Genomic DNA, 24,187 nt, shown 5'->3' on the forward strand with positions numbered 1-24,187 from the left:
TATTCATTTATGAACTGGATACTTCTATGAATAGAGGGGATTTATGTTTTATTTTCCCTAACCTTCTATCCACAATTAAGAGAGGAACTAAATTTTGTCAGTATTATTTAACTTGAATGCCTGACAGTTATATTTGAAACATCCATGTGGTTGTCATGTGGCTTTTTTTGATCCCAGGGCACTGAGATCAGCATGAATAATCACATTAGCAAGGCAGACCTCTGCCTTATCCATGAAAGGTTGTGTATTAAAAGAACAGATATTTGTATCAAGGATTATCAGATACTTGTAAATGCCATAAAATGCTGTAGCATAAAACTCTGCTTTTGTTAATGCTTGAAAATTCCATGAGTGGCCTAATCCTTGAAGACCCAATATCCTTTCCTTAAGTATTTATTTACAGCTCTGGTCAGCTTGAGGGAAATACAAAAGGCAATGGAAAATAAAGGAGCCGTTCCCTGTCTATTTTCTCTCCGTTGTATCTTTCCATATGCATAAATGTCATCTAAATATATCTTTACAATATAGAAGAAAGGGGGCAATTGTGTAATTAACAAAGAGAAAGGGAGTTCCTTCTGAAAAGTTTTTTTTTTTTTTTGATGACTAAGTACCTACTTCTACTGCTGTTGAAGCCACTATCATTTCCCGAAAGTTCTTCTGAATGGATGAGACAGGGTTATATTCTAAAGAGATAATTATTGCAGTGCTGTCCCATGATATAACCTAATTTTGAAATGGAAACGTTTTCAGTGAAACTTTGTCAAGTGACACCTAATTTAAGCTAGAGTATGAAGAGATCAGAAGCAAAGTGAAAAGCAAGATGGGATCTGTGTTTCCTGGCATTTCATTTTTATAAAATTAGCCTTAGGACCAGTACCCAAATGGAGGGTGAGCAATGGTGACTCAGGTGTTTATGAAGCAATTTATAAATTCCCAAAGGTCACCACTTAGGAGGACAGAATAGCTGACACGGTTTGTCTGGTCCTTGTATCAGGAAAATTATAAAGATAATGTGAATATCTCCTTATTCACTGTTTATTTCTGATCATGGCCACTCTTGTCCCAGGTACTTTGGGAGGCAAGGAAGCCTCCTAATGTAATTGAGAGTACTGCAGGAGTACTTTTTTATTGCATCTGTAGTTTCCTTCAAATGTTTTCCTACTCAGCATTTATTTCTCATAATTACAAACACTTCTCCAGGTGGACCACTTCAACTGCTCTCAACACTGCGCTGAATCACTTACGTAGTATTAACTGAGGGGCTACTGTGTCCTGTATTATACTATACATAGTATAGAAACATCAATAGAAAAACAGCAAATGGTTCTTGCTGTCAAGAAATTATTGTTGTGTTGATTATATCAACTCACAGGAAAAAACTGGAAAACCATATAACACTACGTATTTTTACATGTATTGGTGTAATAATGCCCCAAATTCAGCAATAAGTGATCAACTGGAATAAAGTCATAGATTGTGACTGTACTAGCCTTTTTTTTTGAGATAATGATTCAATTAAGGTAAATTTCCTTGATGGAAGAAGTGGGATTTGAATTAGGCCTTAAACAATGAGAATAAAAATAAATATGAAATTAGAAGAGATTTCACTGAGTTCATTTATCTCATCTTTTCTGATTTTCTTTGTATAAGGATATACATACCCTATCCAATCAAGTTTTATCAAATAATACATAAATACATAGAGTATACATGATTAATAATGCTTTTAATGTCGAAGACAGCTTATTTTCTTAATCCAAAGATCACTTTCTATAATTATTCTTTATGCAAACTACTAGTTGGTTATATTAACACTTGAATAATCTTGACAAGAAGTTGCTTCAAGCAGTTAAAGGTCCAGATGCTGATCAGCATGCATTAAGTGATTCAGCTTAATTAGTTTCATCTAGATAAATTACTTACCTCAGCTCCTATCACAATTTCTTCCCTGGCAGAGTAGAACAGAAACTCATATAGCTTGTAGTGTTGAAATAAGCTGAAATACAAAAACATGCAACTCGGTTTATTTCAGGAAAAAAAGAAAATACGTAAAATAATTTATAAAGAAAAGTCCATATTTAACAATCTAATGATATTAAACACTAATATAGAGTTGGCCCCATCCTTCATTACAAAAGAAATTGCCCAGAAATACCAAGAAATTAAAGTTTTATTTTTTTGAGACATTGACAATATAACACAGTACCTAGAATAATATCTGGAAACCCATTTGCCATGAGTGGATAAGTTTAGGGAGCAATTAGATTTTGTATTGATATTTCTTAGCTTAAAACCAAATGATGCACCATTCTTAAATAATATCAAGCTTTACATTATTTTTTTTATATTTTACTCCAAATAAGAGTCAATTTCCTCTGTTCTGAATAGGTCTGAATTCTGTAATCTACTTCCATATCAATTACTTCTTCTCACATTCTCAAACTGTGTCAAGATTAAATTAATCTCTGATAACACCTGAAAAATGATGCCACGTGAACCAAAATCCATTTAGAAAATGTCTGACTTCCTGCAGAATATTTGGTCACAACCAAAAGGGAAGAAATATAATTGAAGAAAGATCATTTCTTCAGTTTTTACCCTAAAGACTAGGTCATCAGTATATAAAAACTAAAAAGACCCAAAGGATAAGAGGTCCTTAAAACAAATGTTTCTGGTAAGTTGAAAGAGCAATGTATTATTAAGAGTTAAAAATTTACTGAAGGACTGAATTCTAATATCCTGTTTGTGATAATATTTGAATTTTTCCAATTCTCTTCCTGCTGCTTGGGAAAATTAATAGACTCATAATACAGCAAAATGCCCCAGAACAAAAAAATTGTCTTAGTGGTTTCTCTTTCACTCTGGTGCCTTTTGCTATTTAAGAAAATTGATTTTAATATAACTGAGAAATTAACATTTGCAAAATGTAGCTACAGAGCATGTATAATAATGGCTTCTCCTGAATGTTGTAATGGATCAAAGTTTCAATTCATTTGAAATCAATGAAGAAATCCTCAGGCAGCTGGGTCTCTCTGAGTTATATTAGCAGTTGATCTCACTACTAACACAATCCATTAAAAAGTGATGGGTGTGCAAACTCAGTCACGGTATTAGTTTTTGGAGGAAAGAAAGCCGTTGTACATTCAAATTACTCATCAACATTCAGAAAAGTAACTCAGCTTTTGACATTACTTTGATTTGTTGGCTAGAAAAATACATCCAAAATTAGTGAAGTTTGATAATTCCATGAAGTAAAATAAATTCAAACTCTCCCTCCCTTAACCTAGAGAAAGCTTTACGGTCAAAAATATTTCTCTGGCAATAATTAAATTTGAGTAGAAATAATTACTTTTGAGTAGAAAATTTAGACTATAGACTGTTGTGGAAATAGCTTGGCTTCCTCTCAGTGAAGTAGCATAAAATTTCCCTCTGTCTCATGTCGCACAAAGAACTTAATTCATAAATCTTCCTTCCTGCACTTTCACAATCTTTCAGCCTTATTCATTTCATTGCTTTTAGGAATTAGATTGTCCCATGCCAAGAGGGAAATTCACTGCTTACAATGAAAATAAAATGCTTGACTTGGATGTGGTAGTTGGGAGCACGTCTGGAGACACTCCTCCCTACCCCACCCTCTCGTGTTACACACTGTCTTGCACAGGAACAAAGTGACACTTTGGTGGCAAGAGCGCACTTCTGGCTGACTCAAGCTCCTAGACTATTCTGTCAAACATTTAGTCTTAGTTCAAAATTGAAGGAAGATGGAATGGGTCAAAACGTCTGGCTCCATGCCAGGAGGTGGACTAAACCCTGTGGTGCACAGAGAGGCAGGGCTGATTTTCTTATATTGGGTACATGCCTGTGCATATTACTGTCACCCAATTCCCAGGGACAAGGGAGAATCCACAATGACAGAAGTGTACTAGGACCAGACATATATGTAAATGATGTTTTAGATTAAAAAGCTGCAGTAGTATTTATATTTGAATACATTATATAATATATACAAATGTATACATCATGCAAGCAGATTTGCCAATGCTTACAGTAATGTGGGGGAGGAATTTTGGTATTAGTGTTTTCAAATCACAGACACATGACAGACTGTATTAAAAGCATCAGATGGAATTTCAATTTTATTGTCAGTTAAGTTACATTTGCTATGGGTCAGGTTCCAAAAACTGTTCTCCCTAAACTGACAAGGGCTTTTTGGTGGTTGAGTAAACTTAATATCAGGTTAAATTGAAACACGTTTATACATTTGATAATTGAGTTACCTTCATATTTACAAAACTGCTTTGTAGTCATCAAAATAAAAAACGTTATATGATTTAATTGCCATTGAACTTCCATTTGTGGACTTACGAGGGGAAAAGCACATTTTCCTTTACAGGACTTCAGTATCAACTCCAGATATCCTGCTAACTGATACTTTATTTTTCCATAATCGGGGCACTTTTAAATGTATAATTTCTTTGAATGAAAATTTAACAACATCTGAAATGGTTCTGATTTACTTTATTTGACTAATCTCTTGAATATTACTATTCTGATTCCTTTCAGCAAAGGAAGATTAGGGATTTTTGATGTGCGAGGTTAGGATCTAAAGGTGACTAACATTGACATCAGTGGTGTGCCCTCTGAAGTTAACCATTTTCTCAAAGAAAGGGTCAAGAAATACATCAATGAACATTTTCCCAAAGAGATGAGATGAAAGGGAGAAGAGCTGCCACCCTTTATCTTCTAGAATGTTTCTTACAGCACCTGCCTGGGCTTTGTGGCCATGGTTAGCTGTCAGTCTCCTTGTGCATTATAAACCTCCTGGGCTTGGAGCACAGCTGTACAAATGTGCTCAGTAAGAGAACCCTGGCATGTTTACATAGAGAGGGAAGAGAAAGAAGAATGCTAATTCAAACACTCAGAGTAGAATTAATCTTGCCCAGTGTCCTCAAACCCTGATGAAAACAAAGACCAGGTAGGGAGTTGCCTTATTTTGTGGTTATTTTTGATCTTATAATTTATTTTAAACTTTCCCAAATAAATTTATTTTCAATTAAAAAGAAAGAAAGAAAGATCAGGTACTCTGCCAAGCTTGGACTTCCATCTCCCTCTTTTTCCCCTCCCCCACAAGATCCTTGCCTTACTCTAATGGATATGAAACTACTGTGGCTTTATTGAGAGACATTCATTAGAAGGAATGTTTTAGTATTAAGAAATCACATTATATCAAATGTTATTATGTAAAAAACACATTATATCATATGCCATTATTAATTCATGCCAGAAACCAGTATATAAACTTTATCATATTAAACACACTAATATTTAAAAAGCTTCCAGAATGTAACTGGGATCCTTGCCGAGAAAATCATGAGCATGTCTAGGATGTCATTCAGCATTCTTTATTTTAGAATTCAAATTTTTAAAAGTGAAAAACACTCAAATATATAATAGAGGAGGCGTAAAGATACTCTGCAGAAGCTTTCATTTAGCCCAAAGATTTTTACCTCCTCTTGTTTTAATATTTGCGACCTCTAAAAATGGAGAGATACATGACTCTACTGCAGACTTTGTAATAGATTATATAAACAGACAGATTTCTTCAGTTCAGCAGTGAAGAATCACTTCAATAAAAATGCTTCCCCTCCATCTACCATCATTTTTTAGCCGAAAGAAAAGGCTTAATGAGTTTAATTGGTCAATACTACAAAATACTTCAGGACACACAATAAATGTGAGGAAGTACATTCATAAATTTCTTCAATTTCTAAAACAAAGCATTTATTTATTTATTTATTTATTTTATTGTTGGGGATTCATTGAGGGTACAAGATGTGTCACACATTGAGACCCCACCTCTCTTTAACAAAGCAATTAAACATTTAAATGGAAGTAAATATTGCCTCTTAAAATGTAAAATTAGGTAACTGAAAAGGTCAACTACTATCTAAAATAAAGAGTTTATTGTATCTTAACCTGACTAATCTGGATCAGTCCATTAATAATTAAAGATACAAGAAAAAAGCAATTCTTAAATAACTTGTTATCATTCTGGATGAAATTATACCTATCAAACACAAAACTCTTTTAAGAGTGCAAATTTAGCTCAAATGTCCAATATCTTGACTTTTATTTAATGAATGAAATATCTGAATACCCAATTTAAAGAAGATTTGATTGTCTAATATTTGGTTAGATTAATTACTACATAAATTCTGTCAACATGTGGATTTATTAAAAACTGAATTACGGGGGGAGGGAGATAAGATGGCGGACTGAAGCCAGCTTTTAACAGAGGCTCCCGTCCAGAAGGAGAGTTAAGGGACAGGAATTTAGTAAGTATCCTGGTGGACTTGAGCCTCACCAAGAGAGAAGGCTGAAGAACGCACATCAACACCGCTGAGGCAAGTTGTGATCACAAGGACGCAAACAAAAGGTACAAAATCCACCACCAAGCGGACGGGAGTTCCCCTCCCCCATGAGACCGGCTCAAGAGCCCCACAATTAAACAAGCGGGCAGAAATTAAAGGCCCTCCCACTACACTCCACGGGAGAGACCTTCTAAAAACTGGACCTACCTCCCCTACTGGGGTGTCATGGTGTTCTCCTGCCAGGCATAAAACTGAATAAAACTTTGGGAATCCTTCGCCGGCAACCCTTCCGGTGCTCCCCTCCCGCCCACTGAGGTCTGGAGGCCTGTCCCCCAGGAGTTCGGATCCTTGGGTGATTTCTCAAGGGGAGTGGACAGTCCTCGAGCTGCGACTGGTCAGCATTGACTCTGAGGCGCGCGAGTGAGGAGAGGGCACCGGGCTGAGGGGGAGTCACGCCTCACGGCACTTCCCTGCGGTGCAGTGCACCAACCCTCCCCGGGCAACATTACGGGGCACAAGACTGAGTAAGACTCTAGCTTCCCCGCTGAGAGCTGAGAGCCCCTACTCTCACTCGGGGTCTGAGGGCCTATCCCCTAGGAGTTCGGATCTTTGGGTGATTTCTCGAGGGGAGTGCACAGTGCCTGAGCTGCGTCAGGTCAGCACTGACTCTGGGACACGTGAGCGAGGAGAGGGCATGCTGCTGAGGGGAAATCAAGCCTTGGCGGCACTTCCCTGCGGTGCAGTGCAGGAGCCCTCCCCGGGCCGTAGTGTTGCGTAAAACTGAATGAAACTCTAGCTTCCCCCCCCCCACACTCCCAATCGGGGTCTAGGGGCCCATCCCCCAAGAGTTCTGATTCTTGGGGGATCTCTTGAGGGGTGTGGACCCAGCACAAACTGCGGCCGCTCAGTGCTGACTCTGGGGCGTGGGACAGAGGAGAAAAGGGTCGCCTGAGTGCCCACACCAGAGCAGCAGTTCCCTGGAGGTAGATCAACAGACGTTTTTTCTTTAACGGAAGAACGCTCACGTCTGGATATTCTGAGGCCACACCCCCTGTCTCCCTGGGCAACCAGAGGAGGCCACCGGTGAGCGGGGGATTTCCTGACACCGCTCACAAACCCGGGAAGCTTCCAGGGCGGGGCCTACCCAGAGAGGTGTTCGGACGCAAATCTCCAGCAGCAAAGACGTTTGAATTCAAAACAGCCTGTCTTCTGTAGGCGATTTCGACAAGAACAGAGACAGAACCCCGCAAAGTTGTCTGTTCTGTTCTCTTCTGTTAGCAGCATCCATCAGGGACGGGGCTAAGCCTGAGTGAACACCTCCTTCCCATCACCTGCATCAAACACTCAAAGATGTCAGGCCCCATCTCCTCCTGCTAGATAGCGGCAGTCTGCGGGGGCCTGGCAGACTTCCTTGCGATTCAGGCAGGTGCAAACCCCTGGAGTGTCTGTTCACTGCAGGCAACTGGGTTAGCCATCTGCAGAGATACCAGTGACTGGGTCCGACGGAGGGGCAAAGTGGGGAAGGAGACGTCAACCTTCCCAGACTGCTCTGTTTGCTGGGTGGCTCCTCCTGACTCCACGCTGCACTGGGGTGAGCCGTGTCAGAGGAGTTACCAGGCCCCTGTGATCCAGTTCCCAGAGACCTCTTGAACTCTCCCACCCGAGACAAGTGCCAATTGAGACAGTTGATTTGGACCTTTTGAACTGGGCTAATAGACTGAGGACTTTTCAGGCGGTGCCCTGGGTGTGCGATTGTAGGAAGGTTTGATTCTCCTTTTCCAACTGGGGCCAGAGGTGGGCAGGCGGTGTGACTTAATTGCTGATTTTTCCACACAGCTGAGACTTCAAGCCAGAGTAGAAGTTGCAATAGGATCGAACAGAAACCAGCTGAAAACAAGACGGAACCACTTTGCTCCACCACACCAGACAGGGCCCCAGTTTCTCAGGCCACAACACTGTACGGGCCCTCGATAAAACCCCAGGGGAAAAACCAAAGGGAGTAAAATAACCATGGGGCGGAATCAGCGGAAAAACTCTGGTAACATGAATAACCAGAATAGATCAACCCCCCCCAAGAAAAGATACGGCAGATGTGATTGAAGATCCCATTCATAAACAACTGGCTGAGATGTCAGAAATCGAATTCAGAATTTAGATTGCAGACAAGATTAATAAAATGGAATTAGGAATTCGAGGAGAAATTCAAAAATTGTCTCAAGAATTTAACGAATTTAAAGACAAAACCACCAAAGACTTAGACACACTGAAGCAAGAACTTATAGCCCTCAAAGATATGAAAAATACAGTAGAATCCCTCAGTAACAGAATGGAGCAAGCAGAAGAAAGGATTTCTGACATTGAAGATAAAGTCTTCGAACGCTCCCAATCTCTCAAAGAGGAAGAGAAATGGAGAGCAAAAACGGATCACTCACTCAGAGAACTCTCAGATAATTCGAAAAAAAGCAACATAAGGATTATAGGAATTTCTGAGAATGATGAAGTGGCCTCCAAGGGCACAGAGGCCCTTCTGCATCAAATTATGAAAGAAAATTTTCCAGACATGCCTAGAGAATCTGAAATTCAGATAGCAGACAGCTTCAGAACCCCAGCACGATTCAACCCCAATAAGTCATCCCCCAGACATATCATAATTAGCTTCACTAAAGTTAACATGAAAGAGAAGATTCTCAAAGCAGCCCGGCGAAAGAAAACTATAACGTACAAAGGTAAGAATATTAGAATAACTGCAGATCTCTCTGCTGAAACTTTTCAAGCCAGAAGAGGCTGGTCATCAACTTTTAATCTCCTAAAGCAAAAAAACTTTCAACCCAGGATCTTGTATCCAGCTAAACTGAGTTTCATCTATGATGGAGAAATTAAATACTTCAATGACATTCATATGTTGAAAAAATTTGCCATAAGTAAACCAGCTCTTCAGGATGTTCTCAGACCTATCCTCCAATGACCAACCCAATCCTATACCACAAAAGTAAACTCACTCAGAAACTTCGGATCAAACTCCAACTTCCACACGGGCGAAAGGATTAAAAATGTCCACTGGACCTTTGAAAAACTCGATACCCAAAATTCCACCAGACTTATCAATACTCTCCATCAATGTGAACGGCTTAAACTGTCCTCTAAAGAGGCATAGGTTAGCTGACTGGATACAAAAACTCAAGCCAGATATTTGTTGCATACAAGAGTCACATCTCAACTTAAAAGACAAATACAGACTCAGGGTGAAAGGATGGTCATCCATATTTCAGGCAAATGGTAATCAGAAAAAAGCAGGTGTTGCAATTTTATTTGCAGATACAGTAGGCTTTAAACCATCAAAAGTAAGGAAAGACAAGAATGGTCACTTCATATTTGTTAAGGGTAATACTCAATATGATGAGATCTCAATTATTAATATCTATGCACCCAACCAGAATGCACCTCAATTTATAAGAGAAACTCTAACAGACATGAGTAACTTGATTTCCTCCAGCTCCATAATCGTCGGAGATTTCAACACTCCCTTGGCAGTGTTGGATCGATCCTCCAGAAAGAAGCTGAGCAAAGAAATCTTAGATTTAAACCTAACCATCCAATATTTAGATTTAGCAGACATCTACGGAACATTTCATCCCAACAAAACTGAATACACATACTTCTCATCAGCCCACAGAACTTACTCCAAAATTGACCACATTTTAGGTCACAAGTCTAACCTCAGTAAATTTAAAGGAATAGAAATTATTCCATGCATCTTCTCGGACCATCATGGAATAAAACTTGAATTGAGTAACAACAGGAATCTGCATACCCATACAAAAACATGGAAGTTAAATAACCTTATGCTGAATGATAGCTGGGTCAGAGATGAGATTAAGAAAGAAATCGCCAATTTTTTGGAACAAAACGACAATGAAGACACAAACTATCAGAACCTCTGGGACACTGCAAAGGCAGTTCTAAGAGGGAAATTTATAGCACTGCAAGCCTTCCTCAAGAGAACGGAAAGAGACGAAGTTAACAACTTAATGGGACATCTCACGCAACTGGAAAAGGAAGAACATTCCAACCCCAAACTCAGTAGGAAGAAAAGAAATAACCAAAATTAGAGCAGAATTAAATGAAATTGAAAACAAAAGAATAATACAACAGATCGATAAATCAAAAAGCTGGTTTTTTGAAAAGGTCAATAAAATAGATAAACCTCTGGGCAACCTAATCAGGAAAAAAAGAGTAAAATCTCTAATATCATCAATCAGAAACAACAAAGACGAAATAACCACAGACTCATCAGAAATCCAAAAAATCCTTAATGAATATTACAAGAAACTTTATTCTCAGAAATATGAAAATCTGAAGGAAATAGACCGATACTTGGAAGCACACCACATTCCAAGACTTAACCAGAATCAAGTGGAAATGTTGAACAGACCCATATCAAGTTCAGAAATAGCATCAACTATACAAAACCTCCCTAAAAAGAAAAGCCCGGGACCAGATGGTTTCATGTCAGAATTCTACCAAACCTTTAAAGAGGAATTAGTACCTATATTACTCAACCTGTTCCAAAATGTAGAAAAAGAAGGAAGACTACCCAACACGTTCTATGAAGCAAACATCACCCTGATCCCCAAACCAGGAAAAGACCCAACAAGAAAAGGAAATTATAGACCAATATCACTAATGAATATAGATGCAAAAATATTCAACAAGATCCTAACAAACAGAATCCAGCAACACATCAAACAAATTATACATCATGAACAAGTCGGTATTATCCCAGGGTCTCAAGGCTGGTTCAATATACGTAAATCTATAAATGTAATTCAGCACATAAACAAATTAAAAAACAAAGACCATATGATTCTCTCAATTGATGCAGAAAAAGCTTTTGATAATATCCAGCATCCCTTCATGATCAGAACACTCAAGAAAATTGGTCTAGAAGGGACTTTTCTTAAACTGATAGAGGCTATCTACAGCAAACCCACAGCCAATATCATATTGAATGGAGTTAAATTGGAATCATTTCCACTCAGATCAGGAACCAGACAAGGCTGCCCATTGTCTCCATTGCTTTTCAACATTGTAATGGAAGTTTTAGCCACCACAATTAGGGAAGAAAAGGCGATCAAGGGTATCCATATAGGGTCAGAAGAGATCAAACTCTCGCTCTTCGCAGATGATATGATTGTGTATCTGCAAAACACTAGGGACTCTACTACAAAACTCCTAGAAGTGATCAAGGAATACAGCAGCGTCTCAGGTTACAAAATCAACATTCATAAATCGGTAGCCTTTATATACACCAACAACAGTCAAATTGAAAAAGCAGTTAAGGACTCTATCCCATTCACAGTAGTGCCAAAGAAGATGAAATATTTGGGAATTTACCTAACAAAAGACGTGAAAGATCTCTATAAAGAGAACTATGAAACTCTAAGAAAAGAAATAGCTGAAAATGTTAACAAATGGAAAAACATACCATGCTCATGGCTGGGAAGAATCAACATTATCAAAATGTCCATACTACCCAAAGCAATATATAATTTCAACGCACTCCCTATTAAAGCTCCACTGTCATATTTTAAAGATCTTGAAAAAACTTTACTTCGTTTTATATGGAATCAGAAAAAACCTCGAATAGCCAAGACATTACTCAGAAATAAAAACGAAACAGGAGGAATCACACTACCAGACCTCAGACTTTACTACAAATTGATAGTGATCAAAACAGCATGGTATTGGCACAAAAACAGAGAAGTAGATATCTGGAACAGAATAGAGAACCAAGAGATGAATCCAGCTACTTACCGCTATTTGATTTTTGACAAGCCAATTAAAAAATTCAGTGGGGAAAAGATTCCCTATTTAACAAATGGTGCTGGGTGAACTGGCTGGCAATCTGCAGAAGACTGAAATTGGACCCACACCTTTCACCATTAACTAAGATAGACTCTCATTGGATTAAAGATTTAAACTTAAGACATGAAACTATAAAAATACTAGAGGAGAATGCAGGGAAAACCCTTGAAGAAATTGGTCTGGGTGAGTATTTCATGAGGAGAACCCCCCGGGCAATTGAAGCAGCTTCAAAAATACACTACTGGGACTTGATCAAACTAAAAGCTTCTGCACAGGGCGGCGCCTGTGGCTCAACGGGTAGGGCGCCGGTCCCATATGCCGGAGGTGGCGGGTTCAAGCCCAGCCCCGGCCAAAAAAAAAAAAAAAAAAAAAAAAAAGCTTCTGCACAGCTAAGAACACAGTAAGCAGAGCAAGGAGACAGCACTCAGAATGGGAGAAGATATTTGCAGGGTCTATCTCTGACAAAGGTTTAATAACCAGAATCCACAGAGAACTCAAACGCATCAGCAAGAAAAAAACAAGGGATCCCATCGCAGGCTGGGCAAGGGAGTTGAAGAGAAACTTCTCTGAAGAAGACAGGCGCACGGCCTTCAGACATATATGTATACCATGGAATACTATTCAGCCATTAAAAAAAATGGAGACTTTACATCCTTCATATTAACCTGGATGGAAGTGGAAGACATTATTCTTAGTAAAGCATCACAAGAATGTAGAAGCATGAATCCTATGTACTCAATCTTGATATGAGGACAATTTTTGACAATTAAGGTTATGGGGGGGGAAGCAGAAAGAGGGATGGAGGGAGGGGGGTGGGGCCTTAGTGTGTGTCACACTTTATGGGGGCAAGACATGATTGCAAGAGGGACTTTACCTAAGAATTGTAATCAGTGTAACTGGCTTATTGTACCCTCAATGAATCCCCAACAATAAAAATAAATAAATAAATAAAAAGAAAAAATGCTCACCATCTTTAATCATCAGAGAAATGCAAATCAAAACTACTTTGAGATATCATCTAACTCCAACGAGACTAGCCTATATTACAAAATCTCAAGACCAGAGATGTTGGCAGGGATGCGGAGAAAAGGGAACACTTCTGCACTGCTGGTGGGAATGCAAATTAATACATTCCTTTTGGAAAGATATATGGAGAACACTCAGAGATCTAAAAATAGATCTGCCATTCAATCCTGTAATTCCTCTGCTGGGCATATACCCAGAAGACCAAAAATCACAACATAACAAAGATATTTGTACCAGAATGTTTATTGCAGCCCAATTCATAATAGCTAAGTCATGGAAAAAGCCCAAGTGCCCATCGATCCACGAATGGATTAATAAATTGTGGTATATGTATACCATGGAATACTATGCAGCCTTAAAGAAAGATGGAGACTTTACCTCTTTCACGTTTACATGGATGGAGCTGGAACATATTCTTCTTAGTAAAGTATCCCAAGAATGGAAGAAAAAGTACCCAATGTACACAGCCCTACTATGAAACTAATTTGGGACTCTCACATGAAAGCTATAACCCAGCTACAACTTAACAATAGGGGGAAGTGGGAAAGGGAGGGGTGGGTAGAGGGAGGGGGATCGGTGGGATCACACCTGTGGTGCATATTACAGAGGTATTTGTGAAACTTGGTAAATGTAGAATGTAAATGTTTTGGCACAGTAACTGAGATAACGCCGGAAAGGCTATGTTAACCACTGTGATAAAAATGTGTCAAATGGTTTATGAAGCGAGTGTATGATGCCCCATGATCATATCAATGTATACAGTTATGATTTAATAATAATAATAATAATAATAATAATAAAACCATTCTTCACCCACAGGCAACACAAAATAAAAAAAAAAACTGAATTACTTTTTATTTAATAGACATTTTCCAAAGTATACAAAATGAAAAATAAACACCACTGAAAGAATTCATACCTGATTTTTAAGTAATCAATGATAGCATTGGCTTGTTTTATATCGAAGATATTCCAGTCATCACATTTTTGTGAGTGATTTGGTCCTAGTTCAGCCATAACTTCTCCGAGCCATTTTATGCTGTCTTCTAAGGACATGTGTAGTGCTGGAAAAAAAAAAAAAAATCCAGGGAAATCTTATGCATTATTTTGATACATGTTTTTGGAACAAGATAATCCAAGATGTCCTGAATGTGCCAAAATTACCTTGTTATGTATTTGTAGAAATGTTTAAAATCTACTGTTTTCTATAAAAGAATAGCAACTGACAAATCTAACAATTGAAATTATTGTAATGCCACACAATCGTCTGCAGAGTTTATATTTCCATTTTAAGATGCAAAAAAAAATACAAAATTCAACATCTATGTAAAGATTACTTTAAAATTAAAAGTTTTTTAAAAATGATCTTATAATAAAAGTGTAAATGTAAATTGCAAAAAAGTTGGCTGAACACTCAGAGCTGGAAACATAAACGAGTGGGGTCAATCAACAGTAGGCTGCAGCCAATTGTTACCAAGTGGAAATATGGGTCTGAAAATTTTCATTAGAAGCCAGAACTATGGATGTTTATGTAAAACATTAAGATACTTTATTCTTTTCCACAGCTACAGACTTCTACCTTAGGTAAGCTGTTTCTCAAATGTACAGCCAGTGGTGCTGTTGAGAGCCGGATGAAAACACAGTGAAAGCTACTTGGTGATTCTAGTCCATGCTCTTACAGCTGCAAAGCTACAAGCAAGAGACACACCCAAAACTCTCTTCTGTGGTATGTGTCCAGTGGATAAAGAAGTAGACAACTGTCAGAAACCTTACACTTAACTTTTAGAGTGCCTACAGAATAATAAAAATATAAACTTCTGGAGTGGCGCCTGTGGCTCAAAGGAGTAGGGCGCCAGCCCCATATGCTGGAGGTGGCAGGTTCAAATCCAGCCCGAGCCAAAATCTCCAAAAAAAAAAAAAAAAAACAAATATATATATATATGTGTGTGTGTGTGTAACTTCCATCCTCTTCTCTTATTTGGTTTTATTATGTTCTGTGTTACTTGTAGAAGGCAAAGTATTATTTACAACCCACACCTGCAATCCTTGCCCCTCCCCTGACAGATGGAGTCAGGTAAATGGAGTGGCATAGTGTCCTTTGTTAGCTGACACGTGATGTGAGTGTGGACAGCAAAGAGCCTGGATGTGGAGTGCTGAAAAGCCCTAGAGACAATGAGGCTGGCCTGGTGGCTTGGGAGAGCCAAATGTCAGCTGGGGGCCCAGATGTCAGTTGGTTCAGGGGTGCATTTTGCTGCTCTATGTGGACTCCCCTAACCAAATCTCTCTCTCTTAGAAAACCACCAGTAAAGTTTCTACTTCTTTGTAGTAGGGTTGATTTGGTGGCACGGGTGGTGATGGAAAGTTTTGAGAATATAATGTGATCGTTGGGCCACTCACTTCTGGACTCATTACAGAGCTACTCTTTCTCATTTGGACATAATTACTGAACCCCAACACTAGTATTACTAATAAAATGATAGTAAAGTAAATTAAAATGTTAGGAAGATATCATACACATTAATTTGTAATTTGTTTAGTCTAGATTCTTTCTCATAGAAATTAGAAAGAAGCATAAAACTATGTAACAATTAAAATCAGGTTTAATGAATTACAGTTGGTCCATTTTTCATAGCCTCTCTTCAGATCATCATTTATGTATGTCAGATACACTGAATTATTGCTGGATAACTAGGTTTTCCTGTGTCATTGTAAGTGGAATTCAATTATTATTATACATTTCTTTTTCCACAATAAACTTCTTTTGAAAATAATGGAAGTAACTTCAGAAATGAAAAATATGTTGGATAAAAGCAATTCATAAATGAATTAAACATTTGAATCATTTTACTAGTAAAATGGTATTAATTAGAGATGCAGAGAAAAAATAATTCTTAGATGATTAATTATAATTCTAGATGAAATTATACTTATCAAACACAAAAATACATTTATATGACTATTTCCTTGTGCTGAAAAATAACTGACTCCAAAATTGTGTTTTTTATGTCTAATGTCTTTTTATAGATAATTGCTTTAAAAATTAGGGAGGTTATCATTTCATTTATCTAGCTGAAATATTTGCTCTTTTAAAAATCACATTTAGTGATATGATTAAAATATGAAAGATTAAACCACTTAAATAGTAAAGGCTATTAGAAATGAAATTTATTCTTGAAAATTTAGGGTAATGAAAGAACTTAGACTAGACTTATAATTAATTGGAAAACTTAGGATGATAGCTCATAGCTGACATTTACTAGCTAGGCAACCTGAGACTCATTTTCTTAACCTGTAAAATAAAAATAGCATAATACCTATTTTCAAAATTATAGTGCTGTTGTGAGGATCAAATAAGAAACATATATGAAACTTACGTGACCTGAAAAGATAACATATACCAGTACTTACATGTATAGAGTGCTTTTTAGAATTCAGCCCAAAGGCAGACATATTTGATGTAGTAGTTAAGAGGAAAACGGGCTCTCACTACGGTTGACCCCTAAGAAGTCATTGAACCCCTCTGAAACATTTATTTCTTTCATAAGGCGGTGTGTGAATTAAATCAGCAAATATTTGTAAAATATTTGGCACTGTGGCTGGCACAAGTTCATCCTACATAAATGTTACCTGTTATTTATTATTTCTATTTTGAGGGAAAACCATTTGGAACTAAAAATATTTTATAGTTACCAAAATTCATGTGATACACAGGGAAGTCAAGTGAGGCATGTGGATGTGCGTAAAGGCCACAGAACCAGCCTAATCCTCAACGCTGCAACTTATCCTTGGTCAAGTCCTGGAATAACTAGACTTTGTGATGTATACTGTTAAGATATCTACAGATTGTCTGCTCCGTGATCTTTGAGGTTGAGCCAATTTGATTTTAGATGATGCGTTGCCCGCAGAATGCCTGGGAGATGCGTGGCACTAGTTTGAGAGGAGAATCAGATCAGAAATGCAGTTAGCATGACATTAAGGCCTCCTGCTAGACGGTCTGCACTGCAGCCAGCCCACAGTGCGCGCTTCAGGGCTTTTTCCTTTCAGATGCTGCTGAATGGGAGTGATGACTCTGCCCACAGCGCTCACTACCATTTAGTTTACGTGAAGACAAATTTTACTTCCTTCCTTGGCACACCTGACTTTAAATTTCATTATTTCCTAATGATGACTGTAACCTTGTTAAGTTTAAAGGTCTGAGGGTGGAGGGGTTTCTTTTCTCGCCAGAAGGAAAAAATGGGCTCCCTTGCTTTCTTTTCTGGTTAAAGTTCTACAGATGTACTTTCACTCTCTCCTGGTTTATGAGTAGCTGGACTGATCCTGTTCAAGTCATAGACATTTATTTTTGCAACGATATCAACAACATAAACCTTCACCGAGAAAAAATATTCTCAAGTCAGTTATAACTTACGGAAAAAAGTTTAAAATGGAAACAACTTCTCCGATTTGGTATGTGAGATCCATGAAAACTTTTACTTTATTTTATTTCTGGTTTATGGATATGTGGCTCAGAGATTGCAAAGCTTAGGAACGTCTATGTTATACATTCTCCTTTAAAATTTAATTTTTGCATGGGTGATATACTCATGTTTCAAAATATATATATGAAGAAATACAGTAGAACCTCTGTAAGGTTCTGTAAACCTTACAAGACTGTAAAAAACTGGTCAACCTATGGAGGTGGGCAACACAAGGAACTAGGCCTGCTGTACTGATACACACATGTGGTGCATGTCTGGTTCTGTGAAAATTAGGTCCACTGAAGGAGGTGGTCAATGCAGGGAGGTGGTCAACTATGGAGGTTCTGCTGTGTTGTGAAAAGACTTCCTCCACCCCCTGTTGTCCACATGCCCAGTTCTCACTATCCTTCCTCATGAGTAATTTGGATTATTGTTTTCTTTTCTGTGTTCTTCCAGTGTTTCTTTGTGTATATACAAATAAAAATATACAAGTTCTTATTTTGTTTCTTTTATAAAACAGGGCACCTTGCTTTACTCAATAACAACATATACTCTCCCATACAATACATAGAAAGCTTCCTCCTCCTTTCCTTTTTCATGGCTGCATGGTATTCCATTCTAGGGATAGACTAATACCTACTGATAAATTGAATTTTAGTGTAGTTTTAGATTTACCAGAAAAATTGCAAGAACACCACAGAATCCCTAAACATTTAAAGGGTGGATGGCACTGATACAGTTTTCAAGTAGAATTAGCATGTCTTTGACAAATTCGTTATTAAGAGAACTTTGGCCTTGGTAAGTATTACACGCACTTTGACACGTATAACTCAGAGATAATAGGACATATATCTTACTAAATCAGAAAAGAATCCCATAATTTTCTGTGAAAGAGTACAAAAAATAAGGAACTTCTGCCTTAGATGGAGGACTAAATTTCCTTCTCTTAAAAAAGAGCGAATATAATGTACTTACTTTTAAGATTATGAAGTAACATATTTAGTAAAGTCATGAATTTTGAATATTGAATAATAGAAAAATCCATTCCTCTAGCCCACAAAAATCCAGATACATAATAGTCTAGTAGAATGGCATCCTTTAAGCGGGTTTGAAGACGTTTGTAATTCAAAAATTTTCCCATTTTTCTGTAACAAAAAGGAAAATCCAGACCATAAATCAGATTAGATATGGAATAGTTCTTTAAATTTTGAAAACCAACATTCTTGTTGAAAGAAACTTATATAATGCACTTAATTTGAAAATATCCAATTATGTAGAAATTCCTAAGACCAAAACGACATTCAAAAGAGAAACAGCAAGAGAGTGAGAGCTCAAACTCTTTAGTCCCATTCCTCCTCTCCCTCTTTGTTTTCGAAGTGTCCTTCTTCATCCCCCCTCTTCCTTCTCTCTAGTAACTTTACTAGATTTTTTTTCCTCTGAAATTCAATGCCTCTCTTCAATTCATACAATTTTCTTCTATTTCTGAAAATGTCCTGGAATTAGATTTTCAAATATTCTGTTCTATTTTCTTTGTTAAAGAATTCCAATCGTGTATATTTTATTCATTTTGGCCTAAAGCTACAATTTTTCTTTTTAATCTTGAATTTTTAAAAATGTTTGCCTTTTTATTTTGGATACATTTCTCATTACTGCCTTTTACGTCCCTTAGTGGGTTTTCAGCGGTTATTTCTTTCCTTGCACATAAAGGAAAATATAAATCTCACCTCAAATTCTGCAAGATCTTTCCTCTTCCACTCTCTCCCTCTCTCTTTTTCAAATATACTTTATCCCCTTTTATTTCTTATTATCTCTTCCTTGAGTTTTTATGTCTTCAAATGGTTCTGATTGCTTCGTAAGTTTTTCTAAATTCATGATAAAATATTTGATCATGTACATTTTTTCTGCATGTAATTATAACTTCTTGCTGTGTTTTATCTACTATTTCTTTTTCCTAATTCCTTTGATCTTATTTTCTTGCAATGTCTTTGTGTGCATATTCTTTGTTTATTAATTATCTTTGAATGAGGTGGAGACACAGTTCAATTACAAACCAGCAGGCATTTTCTGTAAGGGTACATAGTAACTTTGCATCAGTTACTCTAGCATTTCCTTTTTTTTTAACTCTAGGGAAAAAGAAAGTATGAATAGACATTCTGTACCACCACATTACCAGTCTATTTATCATGACACAGAAAGTATTCGCTCCAAGCCTGCCCACCCTGGCCCTACTGTTGCAAACAAGTGTTCTTGAAATGGCACTTAAACATTTTCTTCGTTTGGAAGAATAAATATATTTTTCGGCTCATTCTATGCTCTCTAACTATGTGAGTCCTTCCTTATACTTTCCCCTGCACTTTTGGTTGACCTAAAACAATTGTGGCAATCATCTTTACATTTTGTGGTTTGGGTTTCCAACATTTTGCTTTTAACAAAGATGGGATTGTTATTGTTGCTTTTATATAATTTCAGAGGGGAGAAGTATGACTATGACAAATTTATGCTGCCATCTTCATAAAAGCAGGTCTTTATTATTCATAATAGCAAAATAAATGATAAAATCAAAGTAATAAATACAACAGGCTTAAGCAAAACAAGTTTGGGGATACGTGTTTAACTAACTCTTCAGGGTAGACCTAAAACTCAAAAGTGAGTTCTAATTATTCTAAGCCTTTCCTATATGCCTTACAAACCCATTCAGTGAATGGAATTTCTCTATAATAATTATTGTTCTATAGTGGGCACTCTCTTTAAGTTTTCTAAATAATTCATAACAGAGGAATTTGTTCCTTTTCTTCTGTTGAAAAAAACTAAAAAAGAGTAAGTAGCTTTGACTGCTGCTGACAACCATCTTGTAACTGTAAGAAAAATAATTTCTAAAATTAAGTCTCATTTCTTTCTTTCTCTTTTTGAGACAAGGGTCTCACTCTGTCACCCTGGGTAGAGTGCCTTAGCGTCATCATAGCTCACGGCAACCTCAAATTCCCTTTAGGCTTGAGCAATCTTCTTGCCTAAGCCTCCCAAGTAGCTGGGATGGGACCACAGGCATGCACCACTACATCCAGCTAGTTTTTCCATTTTTAGTAGAAACTCTTGCTCAGGCTGGTCTTGAACTCCTGAGCTCCAGCAATTCACCTGCCTTGACCTTCCAGAGTGCTAGGATTACAGGTGTGAGCCACCGTGCCTGGTCAAGTCTCATTTTTTGATGATACTATTTAGGCCTTGACTCAACCAACTTTGAAGTCAAACTATCACTGGATTTCCAGTGATATGATATATATATGTGTGTGTGTGTTGTGTGTGTATTTGTGTTTTTTTTATTTTTTAAGTACATATGATAAGTTTTTTATGCTGCATGTTGGTATACATTTTGATAATTCTGTTAAGTGTACAACTAAACTTGTATATGCAGATATGTTTATAAATGGAAACCCCAGTGGTGGTGGGGTGTTACTCTACTAATCAGGCATTTATCATTTGACAAGATTTACTTTTCAATGTTTGATATATGGCATTGTTTAGTTTTAAGTGAAATTCAGTAAGAAAACTTCTACAATAACAAAAAATTGTGGTATTATAGTGAAATAAAAAAGCAAATAGGACACGCAGAAAACCCAGAAGCAGACCCAATATATATGGGAGCTTTGGGTATGACAGAGGCAGCATTTCAAACCAGCAAAGAGTATGAACTCTTCAAAAATAGTATGGGAAGACTGGCTATTCATATGGAAAATAAAATAAAATTCTATCTTACCAAACACAATAAATAAAACAAAATCCACATAGATTAAACAACTAAAAGTCAATAGAAAACATTACAAACTCTTAATAGAAAAATATATTTCTGACACTTAGGTAGGCCAAAGTTTCTTAAACATGACACACAAAAAACAAAGCATAAAGAAAAGACCAGTAAGTTGGCCTATATTAAATAAACAGAAAATTCCTCAATGACCAAAGACATGGCCAACATAGAGAATATTTTGTAAAGATTTCATAAAGTCTTGTAACGAATATTCTGTAAATAAAAGTACATTTAGCTAAAATTTCCAATATTCCCTAATGGTGATCTTTGGGGCACCCTGTATATCAGGAATATATATTCACAAATGGGGTTCAGTGTCCTCCATTGGTTAAGAACCTAGAGTCAAATGAAATAATTAATCAAGACCTTTCCAAAACTTCAATCATATTTTGCAACAAATTCTTAAAATTATAATTGTTGGGTTGTATTTGACATGCCGGAATATATTGCTAAACTTCCCTCCAAAAAGGCCGTGCCAAATAAGTCTTTCATCAACACTGCATGAAAAGGAAACGGTTCTCCATACTACAATGCACTCTAGATTGCCCGTAATTTTAATATCTAATTAATATGATAAAAATCGCCACCTAGTGAATTTCTCTGTTTATTCATTAGATTGGATTTTTTTTCTAACATCCTTGATGATTGCTTCTCTCTTATGAATTTCTAAGAACTTTTTGGGTACTTGGATATTAACCTGTTATATTTGTGATGCAAGTTTTTAAAAGGATTTTGTTACCTGATACTCAGTTTTGTTTTGGTGAGAAAAGAAAGTTATGTTACTTTTTTTCCCTCACTTGCACACCTATTTTTGTTGATGTGATTTAAAATAATTCACTCTACTATCATATTCGATTTTATTTTTAAATGAGTCCCATGCTTCTACCAGGCTGCACGTTTCCCTTAGGCAGTTTTGTTGTTATAAATTCACCAATGAGTTGATTTATCTTTCAGCTGTGCTATGAGGTAATTTATCTAAACGACCACAAGGATACTGTATTTTCTGAGCTGTTCCATATATTACAGTGTCTTATTGCAACTATAACCAAACAACCAAATTAGAATTTTGTTCTGGAATCACATTCTCTTGGACTGCTGAAAATTTGGTTGTCACTCTACTGATTTCTGCTGCCTAAGGTTGCTAAGAAAAAAATCCAAGTCCTGTTTGACTACTTTCTTCTCTAGGTAACTTGCTTTGTCAACAACTTGCTAGGTTGGAGTGCAGTGGCATGATCATAACTCACTGCAGACTTAACTCCTAGGCTCAAACAATTCTCCCGCCTCAGCCTTCCGAGTAGCTGGGACTAATGGTGTGAGCCACCATGCCGGGTTAGTTTTATATATATATATATATATATATATATTTTTTTTTTTTTTTTTTGTAGAGATAGGGTCTCGCTATGTTGCCCAGGCCGGTCTTGAACTCCTGGCCTCAAGTGATATTCCCATATTGGCCTCCCAAATTTCTGAAATTATAGGTGTGAACCACCGCACCCAGCTTTTGGTTGCATTCTTTATCCTTAGTTTTAAAAGCATATTTACATATCTTGTTATCTGTTCTTTAATATCTTATTGTGTGGCTAATACCCTCTTTATTTTATTTATTTATTTATTCTTTTGAGACAGCGTCTCACTATGTTGTCTTCGGTAGAGTGCCCTGGCGTCACAGCTCACAGCAACCTCAAACTCTTGGGCTTAAGCTATTCTCTTGCCTCAGCCTTCTAAGTAGCTGGGACTACAGGAACCTGCCACAATGCCTGGCTTTTTTTTTTTTTTTTTAATGTCATCGTTTAGAAGCTTGGGCTGGGTTCAAACCCACCAGCCCTGGTGCATGTGGCTAGCACCCTAACCACTGAGCCACGGGCCATTAATATCCTCTTTAATCATCAGCTTTTGCCTAACCTTCTGAATGTACTCTTCCCCTGCCGCCTGCCCACTATGTGTCTTTAATTAAACATTTTACTTGAATATTTGATATTTTTTGCTTTTATTTATTTTTCAATGTTTAATTGTATTTGAATAAAGACAACTACTTGTGTAAGAATATTTTGGTGAAATTCCTTTGACTGCAATTCATCTTTTCTCTCCCCCAAACTCCTAAGTGCTACATGAATCTTCCCCTTTAACTTGAACTACTGGGCTAAGAATTTATCGTTTTCATTCTTTGCTCAGTCATTTCACTCTAAACAAAATTATGCAGAAAGGCATTTGCAGCAAGGCATTGCTGCAGTTTGAATATAAAGTCTCCATGTATTTTACTGGGAAATATGTAAACCTTTTCTCTGGGGATCAGGAGAAATGGAGCAGGGGAGAGGGAAGAGATGGCCACCGCTGCCATGTTAAGAGATGTAGGGAAAGAGAAAGACGTTTCATTGCATTTTGACAAGTTTTGCTATAGTGATGGTAGGTGATGTGCTTATCTATTTTGTCTCACTAAGAATTTCAGTAAAAACATTACATTATTCTTGCATGTTCTTAAAATTGAAGTGTGTTTTACTTCTTACATACAATGACATGCAGAAATAAGCCTTAAAGCAAGAGCTAAATGGTTCTTGGAGGCCCAGAGACAGAAGGGTTATTAAAGATGTTTCCATGCTATTTTGGTGTTTTTATAGTTATTTTCAATTTAGTTCCTATTCTTTTTCAAAAAAACTGGGGTGAATCTG

At 37.1% G+C, this 24,187-nt stretch overlaps 1 protein-coding gene and 1 long non-coding RNA gene across 5 annotated transcripts in view; one reads left to right on the plus strand and one right to left on the minus strand.

The window, feature by feature from the left end:
- Positions 1 to 24,187, minus strand: part of CABCOCO1 (ciliary associated calcium binding coiled-coil 1) — a 124,004-nt gene that overhangs the window by 81,962 nt on the left and 17,855 nt on the right. For all 4 annotated transcript variants that reach the window (XM_053586044.1, XM_053586042.1, XM_053586043.1 and 1 more), the window contains 3 exons: positions 18,695 to 18,864; positions 14,182 to 14,326; positions 1,924 to 1,996 (listed from right to left, as the gene is read on the minus strand). In XM_053586044.1, the coding sequence (XP_053442019.1) occupies positions 1,924 to 1,996; positions 14,182 to 14,326; positions 18,695 to 18,860 (384 nt within the window). In that variant the 5' untranslated portion in view covers positions 18,861 to 18,864. The remainder of the gene's footprint in view (positions 1 to 1,923; positions 1,997 to 14,181; positions 14,327 to 18,694; positions 18,865 to 24,187) is intronic.
- LOC128582293 (uncharacterized) overlaps positions 17,617 to 24,187 on the plus strand; it is a 40,179-nt gene continuing 33,608 nt past the window's right edge. The window contains exon 1 of the long non-coding RNA XR_008379022.1: positions 17,617 to 17,708. This is a non-coding gene — a long non-coding RNA (uncharacterized LOC128582293). The remainder of the gene's footprint in view (positions 17,709 to 24,187) is intronic.

The sequence above is a fragment of the Nycticebus coucang genome, chromosome 3, assembly GCF_027406575.1.
Source record: "Nycticebus coucang isolate mNycCou1 chromosome 3, mNycCou1.pri, whole genome shotgun sequence".
Classification (NCBI taxonomy): Eukaryota; Metazoa; Chordata; class Mammalia; order Primates; family Lorisidae; genus Nycticebus; species Nycticebus coucang.